This window comes from Acyrthosiphon pisum, chromosome X (assembly GCF_005508785.2).
Source record: "Acyrthosiphon pisum isolate AL4f chromosome X, pea_aphid_22Mar2018_4r6ur, whole genome shotgun sequence".
Lineage (NCBI taxonomy): Eukaryota > Metazoa > Arthropoda > Insecta > Hemiptera > Aphididae > Acyrthosiphon > Acyrthosiphon pisum.
Genome location: NC_042493.1, coordinates 93,425,278 through 93,434,095, shown reverse-complemented (window position 1 = coordinate 93,434,095; position 8,818 = coordinate 93,425,278). Strand labels below are relative to the sequence as shown.

General features: G+C 27.8%; 1 protein-coding gene across 2 annotated transcripts in view; it reads left to right on the top strand.

Moving 5' to 3' along the window:
* The window catches only part of LOC100166917 (uncharacterized), an 85,131-nt gene that overhangs the window by 22,205 nt on the left and 54,108 nt on the right, over nucleotides 1–8,818 (top strand). The window contains exons 1-2 of one of the 2 annotated variants that reach the window (XM_029488901.1): nucleotides 2,446–2,609; nucleotides 4,299–4,451. The exons of the other annotated variant lie outside the window; for it this stretch is intronic. Coding sequence (XP_029344761.1) covers nucleotides 2,453–2,609; nucleotides 4,299–4,451 — 310 coding nt within the window. The 5' untranslated portion in view covers nucleotides 2,446–2,452. Of the gene's footprint in view, nucleotides 1–2,445; nucleotides 2,610–4,298; nucleotides 4,452–8,818 lie in introns of those variants that run through there. 2 annotated transcript variants of the gene reach the window in all.

Here is an 8,818-nt window from a genome sequence, read left to right as displayed (position 1 = left end):
GGGTACTTGAAACTCTAAAGTATACTATTATGTATCTATGATAGTACCATGGTTTGTTGTTGATGTTTAACGCGTTACTAATGTATATTGTGATATGATTAATTTGGAAATTTATTATTGATACTTATTATAGGTCAATTTTTTTTTAATACTATAGATAAGTATACCTACCTATAATAGGTATGTCTACCTACTGTACAACAGAGCGACATCCACTTACCCACCTTTTTATAATTTTTGACGTTTAACTTGTATCATTTTTTTTCAATTATCAGATCTTTCTGTTACATCCTGTATAATAAGAAATTATGTAGCTATAGGTATATATATATATATATATATATATATTTTACCTAATTAAAAAAATGTTCATAATTTTATTATTCATTATTTAATATTAATAATTAATGTGATATTAATAAGTAAATGTTAGTAAATTAATCATCAATAAAGTAGCGCATCTATACTAATTTAAAAATTCTAAAACTATGACGACAACCAATCAATCAATTTTTTAACATAATTTTTATAGCATATTGGTACTTTTTACCTATTCTCTGTGTATTGTACAAAAGGGCACAAGTCATATTATAAAAGTGGTTAAATAATAATAAGTATTATGAATAAAATGTTGAAGACTTGTAATATGTTATTGTTTTTAAATTGCAGGTATTTAAATATTAAATGTGTATTTAAAAATCATTAATTTTTATTTTAATTGGTTAATAACTTTTTTTTGTTTCCTATAGAATGGGTTTTTTTGACTTGAACCCCTTTGCACAAACATCGTCCATACTCTTTACTATACACCAGAGATTCTCAAACTTTTTTTTCACGTACCACTAATGACAAAAATTATAGAACTATAGGTAGGTACTCAAAATTGAACATACTGTAAATATTGTCAACGATAATAATAATATATAAAAATAATAATTTAGTTACACTTAACAGTTAATTTCGTAGGTACCTATTTACACAAAACAAAAAATAAAAGATATTAATTATTTAGATTAATCACAAACAATATTTAAAAAATATTAATTTTTAGTTTTCCGATACATGACTTTCCGCGTACCAAATATACCATAATCTAGCCTACTGTGTACCACCAGTAGTACGCGTTCCACAGTTTGAGAACCGCTGGTATACCCAGTAACATATATATATATGTTTAACACTAAATTCTTATATTATAATTTATACTATAATAATGTTGTTGACTTCAATAACACCCTGTCCGAAAATTAGACACATCTGAAAACTTCCATCGAAAGATGGAATGCGGTTGATTTATAAATTGTTCTATTTAAGGTTTTTATAATATTGTAAGCTGCAAACTATAAAATATTTGTAAACTTATTCCACAGTAGGCATGTCACATACGGCCCTGGACTAATTTTTTTATGGCCTGCAGATAGCAATATTATCTGATGGACGAATAATTGTAAAAAAAATTATGCAATTTTCATTTTGTGTCGCAAGGTCCAGCTATGTTAGAGAGACTTAGAGAGGTATAGATTATGACGTTATTTGTCTGTTTTATCTTCTGATTAACTGAAAACTTGAATAGCATACTAACCTAACCTAAACCATATTGACCATAAATATGACTGATATTATTTCGTACCTACACGTACTTTTGGGAAAACAAAATTGTCACAAAATTACCGTATAAGTTGATAGAGTTGACAAATATACGAATATGGTATATTATAAAATTATCTGAACGTGTTGGAAAAAATGAAATTATCGATAAATATGTAAATATGCAATAAAAATTGGAAATATTGCTCGGAGAATTGGAAAATTCGAGAAAATTAAAAGGTTATTTTTCAATGAGATTTTCATATACTAGGTATAAATGGATGCTTCTGATTGCATAATATTATAATATTAGCAAATTAGAGAAAATTAGTATTTTTTTTCTATATAAATGGTTGCCTCTGATTACACAGTATAATGCAATTAATCGAATATAATAGTTCAAACTTATAATTTTAATATTTGTCCCTATATTATTATTAACCCGTGATGGTTTATTCGAAGTTAATAGACTCTAAAACCAGTGCACCGTTTTATATAAAAAGTTATACCAATAGATCCCTCGAGACTCGTAGGGTGTTTATAGCTTATATTTGTATCAATCCCTATAATAGGTAAAGAGTAACTCACACGCGTGCATTTTTTTCAGCTCATGAAAAAAGAACATTTATTTAATTTGTTAAATACCGCCGTTTGTTTACCGTCGTTAGTATTATAGTTAGCAGATATAATATATTATGTTAGGTATATATTTTTTTTTACAAATTTATTTATAAAAAAAGAACGAATATTTAGCACGGAAAATGCCGGGCTGGACAGCTAGTACCTATATATCTATACCTATATTAATATGATTATTATAATATTATTAATTTTACGATGTATGTTTGAATAATAATATGTCGTGATGATGTTCTACAGGTCAAAACTTCAAAACCCAAATAAAATGGAAGTGGGATTCACCTCGAACTTCAAAAACTTATTAAGCTCCGGCCAATATCAGTTCAAAGGATATCTGGGACGCATGCCCATAAACGCCAACGGCCGATACAACATAACATTCAGTAATGTCAAATTCTGATATTATATATATATTATTATTGTTTTGCATAAAACAGTGTAAAACCGTTATGATAATATTATGCTGTTTCGCATAGATATACGCATAAACTACCTGTATTACATATAGATACCTATATATAGGTACCTAAGCATATAATATAATATCATATTGACATACGCTCCACGGCACACAACCTTCGGGGCGTGCGCTAGTCTAGAAAGTTTAGAAGTGTAGTCGAACATTTATATATGATATATAATATTCTAATATTATATATATTATATATATTACATGGACGTACAAACAGCGTAAAACACTGTCAAAACTTTCCCGCGCATATATTACAATAAAATATATTATTTTATATTATAATATTATTATTATTATCTACGACGCGCACGCCTCACTGCTGCTGCTTCTGCTGCGATAAACAATATACAGAGTGTAACAGAAACACCGAACGAATTAAATTTTAAATTTTAATTCTAATCTGTTTGTGTTTTTGGGAAATTTAGCATAACACGTTTGGGCGATCTTTTTTTAATATTCTGGGATGCCGTATTTTATCAATCCATTTTCTTTCTCATTTTGACAGACATCAGTTTTCCATGAATTCCACGGGTATGAGATTAAAAGTGGATTGTTTTGTGGGTTTATGTGGTTAAAAATTGAAATAATTAAAAATTAAAAAAAAAAAAACATAAAAGTTAAAATATATAAAATAAGCGATTAAAAATTGAAATGATGTGCCATACTTAGATTGTTATAAGATTACCTATAGATTTTATATATTATTTTTATCTTAATCTTTACTTACGATTTACTTACAAACTTAAAATTTTATCTTTTATACCTATTGTATCATACTCGCTCAACCACATTGTAAGAAACTCGCAAAAACACACTACTTTTATTATGTGAGTAAAAAGGTAATTCACCAAAACGCATGGCACCCCTAATTTGTAATGTTAGGTAATTATTTTTTTTTGTTTTTATATCATTTAAAGAAGCTTGCGCTACACTTAGGATAACATTATTTATTTTTATTTTATAATACTGAAAATTAAAATGTTTAAATCTGATTAGGTAAATTTTTTATGAAAAATTCAAAATAGCCAATTTGTAAAGAAAATTTTTTAATTTTGTAGTTTATTTTTTACAATTTTTTGAAATCTCATTATTTCTGTCATGTAAAGTTCATCTAGTCGTAAAAAATATTTTAAATTCAAAAAGTATAAGCTTTTATGAGAATTTTTAAATAGGTATATTAAAAAAATCATTATTTTTCAAATTAATGAGTTATAATAGTTAATTTAAAAAAAAATAAAATTTTAAAAATTCATATAAAACAAACCACTCGAATCAGATCGGTACCTAAACGTATAATAATATGTAAAAAATTTCTAAAAACCATATTTACAAATCGGACATTTTGCCATATATTTTTTTATTTTTTTTTTAGTCTTAGTATATAAAAATAAAAAAAAAACGTTATATTATACGTGTAGCACTAAACGAGTCAATGAATTATATTTAAAAAAAAAAATTAAAACATATTAATTGAAACGAAAGATTTGGTAATATTTCACTTGTTAGCAAGTCATCTTGTTACACTCTGTATATGTTTTAATATTTACCTCATGATTATGGTAATTTAACGCAACATCGGTCGATCCTTCACGTGTTGCAGAGAACGTCGAGGCAAGCTACGTGTTGAAGGCTAAGCTCAAAGAAATGGAAAACAGCACGTACGTGCAGCTCGAAAGTTTTCGTTCGCATCCGCCGAAATTCGGAGAAATGAAAATCTTCGCCAGTGATTTGGTGCCGGGAAACGCCGTGTTGAGTGAGTTATTATATTATATATTGTTATATTATTTAGAATATAATTATTATCATCATCGCGATAACGAGAAACGGAAATGCTCGCGGTATAATAATATTATACGGGTGTTGTGTTATAGTATTATATGGTAGTAAAGTTATGGTATAATAAAATATTATTATAATAATTATTACCGTATACCTCCTTTATTCGCGGCAAACTTTGGTTCGGCCGAAGATATATATAGGTACCTTCCCAGCCCGATGTCTGCTGCAGATGTACCACTTCAATGTGGTTGTCGTTGTTGTCTCTTGTAAATAATAATAATTTATTGTTTTAAATAGTATTATGATTTAATATAGGATTGCTGGGATTGATTTTCGCCATTGACTCAAACATTGATTTCGTACTTTTTTTTTGTGGGGGAGGGGGGGGGGGTTAGTTGATATTTTAACCAGTACCTATTATAGTAGGACAGTGATTCTCCAATGTTTTTATCATGGAGCTCCCTAAATTTAATTAAAAATTGTCAAGGCCACCGGTAAGTTAATATAAAAAATGGTTTCCATCGAAGAAAAAGTTTGTTAACACTAAGCATATGGTCGAAATAATTAGGTACAGAAATATTCAACTATTGTTGTTCATCTGAAATGTCTCCGCTATTAGGTATATAGGAATCGTTTTCATCGAAGACGACGATTTGTCATTTGAATTCAAATTTAATACATCATGTACCTAATACTAAAGCAGTGACCTGTTCAATGACGAGGGGGTACACTCGTCATAATATACTATACGACAGAGCCAGTGGCGGATTTAGGGGGGGGGGAGTCCATGGTAGTTAAAGTACCCATCGCATATTATTGATATTTTTCTATTTATTTAATTTACTTAGATATAGGTATAGACCTATATAGACTAAATATAAGTACATCAATTATTATATTAAACAAGTATTTTCGAAATGAATCGTTGTTCGAATGGAAATAGGTAATAATTTTTCGGGATTTCTATAACTACCCGCCGTCTCATCATCGCCCTATCCATTAGTAATCATTACAAAATATGACATCCGATCCACCGTAATCACATTATTACACAGTATTACGCATAATATTTTATAAATTGTTGATATATTTAATATATTATTAATTTATATAATATTATATACGTATGTTTTTAATATAGATATTATTATTATTAGGTAAATTTTAAAGTCAATACTGACGCAGTTAGGTAGTATGGGTAACGCGTATAACGGTGTAAATAGGTTATAACCTAACTATAGTGATATTGATAGAGATCTGAGTTTATATTATACGAGGCATTATGAACACATGGTATACATTTATTTTATAATGGTCGTATATATAAAAAAAAATATTTTTGTTAATATTATTAAAAAATTAATTTGGTATTCAAGAACTGTATAGTTTTCTATGAGTTTACTTTAGGTATATAACTACATTACCTTAAATTAAAACTATTTCCAGCCTCTAGGTATATCAGGATTGGTAGTATGTCTATAAATATTAATAAAATAATTATTGTATAAATGTGAAAATAATTATATACATACCTTGAACCCATGTACTTATTTCATAATGGATACTATGGACTTTTGCTTATAATTTTCAATAAATACCAAACTAGTATCTATATGCTATAAATAGGTTTCTAGTTAGGACTTAGGAAATCTAGTTTAATTTTGCCCCCCCCCCCTCCTCCTGGTACTATGGTACTATCGAAAAAACAATCGATTTGAATTTCAGTGCAAATTACAATTCTTATTTTTTACTACCATCCGAGATGGTGGAAATCAGGTAAACCTACATAAACGCATTTCAAAGATATCTGTGCGAATTACACGTCATGTCGTATAATATGTTTTTGATGAATTTTGGTGCAAATTGACTGCGGCAGACTGGCTACAGCCACCAGAGTACCTGCACGATAATAATATCATCGTCATAATAATATTATACTATAATATCTACTACGTATAGTATGACGTCAACTACAAACGACCAGTGATATTTAATATTATACCTTAGCACACATATAATAATATAATAAAATATAATATAATATACGTGTAAACTTCCAGCTGACCTAATTGTATTGACTTCGGCGTTGTCTGTTTGTGCGCGAGTCGTGCAATATTATATATTATTTTGTTGGTTTTGTATCGAATGAACTGTGCGAGAATGGAAATATCCAAGAATAAACCGACACACACACACACACACACACACACACACACACACACACACACGCACGCACCGTGGCTCTCACAGTGTTAAAGCCTGTATATTATAATTATATACAAGTCGATTCACCGAGCACGCTCACCCTTTTTATTCTCCAACATGACAGTTGTTCAAAACTTGTTTTTTTGGAATTTATAATTTTTTTTGTATTTCTTAAGAGAGATTTTCTCTGATAAAATAATTAAACGATAAGTTAAAATTCGATATACATATTTTTAGTAAGTACCTACTGTAAAATATGTTTTAATTTATAGTTTTTACCAGTGGTTTTCAAACTGCGGCACGCGTACCACTGGTCGTACGCAGAACTGCAAAAGGCTACATGGTGGTACGCGAAAGGCTGTGTGGTACGGACAATTATTGTTCAACTAGTTATTTTTACTTATGTTTGTAAATGATATTATGTTATGTTTTATGTAGATAGGTAATAAACTACTACCTACTAAATAAAATATAATGTTAAGTGTACCTAAATCATTATTTTTTAATATTATTATTGTAAAATTATAAGTACTGAAAAGTTCTATTTTTAATCATTAGTAGTACGTGATCATTATACAAATGAGCGGTATGCGGGAAAGAAAATTTGAGAATCTCTGGCTCGTACAATAGAAATGTATCAGACGATAAGACAATTATTATAACCGTTTTCGGTATAGTCTGTTATATGATTTATTTTGCAAGTGCTAACAGTATTGTATGTACAAATTACCCGCCCTAAAGTAATGAAAAAAAAATTATAATAAACATGATGATTCACTAACCATGCTCATTTCCCTTTTTTATTTCGATAATAAAGTTATTCAAAATTAGTTTTTTGGAATTTTTAAATGATATACTGCCTTAAAGACAATATTTTCTTGAGATTTTTTGTTATCTGTTTATCTATGTTTATTTAGGTTTTTGTTTGTTTTAAAAATTCGTAACGATTAAAATTTAAAAAAGCAGGAAAGTGTGTGTGACTCTGCTGTACAGTAGGTTGCAAACGGATGACTAATGAATGATGTTAAATTCGAATTTAAAGATATAATATTATTATTGTATACGAAATATGATTTTGAGCGGAAACGGTTTGACAGTCTGGATATTTTATATTATGTTTGTATTGTAATTATTAATACGGTAGCCGGTTAAGTTAAATTATTATATTTTGTTTATTATCATATTTCTATATAATAATATACTTTAGAAGTTTCAAGTACCCACAAATAATATTTTATAAATATAAGACAAAACTAAAATCATTCTTCTACGTTTAAATATCTAATTTCGTCCAAATTTGAACATCAAATAACTATAAAAAAAACCAGGTAAGTGGATCTTGCTCTACTGTATAGTAGGTTAGAAGTGGATTAATGTATAATGGATTGTATTAAACTTGAATTCAATGATATATAATATCATTGTACAAAAAAAACGATTCTGAGCAGAGACGATTTATTATTATTTATTATAGCCTTAAGTTAAATTAATATTATAATATTATTATTTTTTATTCGTTTCTACTGTGATTAACTAATTGTCAGAAATTGAAATCCCATTTTTATAGCGGTTTTTCGTAATTTGTCGGTGGTTTTTCCTGTAGCATTAAATAACTATTGAGAAATTCTTGATGCAATTTTTTAAAAGATAAGATTCTATATGTTAAAATCAAAACACTCCTTCTAATAGAAATTTTGCATTCAGAATAAAAAAAAAAATTAAAAAATTAATTAACACCATTGTAAAACCATTAGCTTCCTGGAGCCGCACAGAATCTAAATTAACTATAATTAAAATTGATCTTTCATTATGACATTTAGTAAAATACATATTTTTATAATAGCCAAATAAATTTAAAAATACTTTTTAATAAATACTAGATCTGATATAATATTACATCTATATTATTGTAAAACCCTTTTTAAGGACTATTATCCTTAGAGTATAAGTGTTGATAGGCAATTAAAACTAACTGATTGCTTGAATTTTAAATAAGGCACCTCATCAATATTAAAAAAATATATCCACTAAATAATTTAAAGTAAAAAAACGTGGATCTCATTTGAAAAAAAAAAAATCAAAATTTGCATCACAGGACATTCCTTAACAATTAGGTACAAAAAATTATTGAAAATT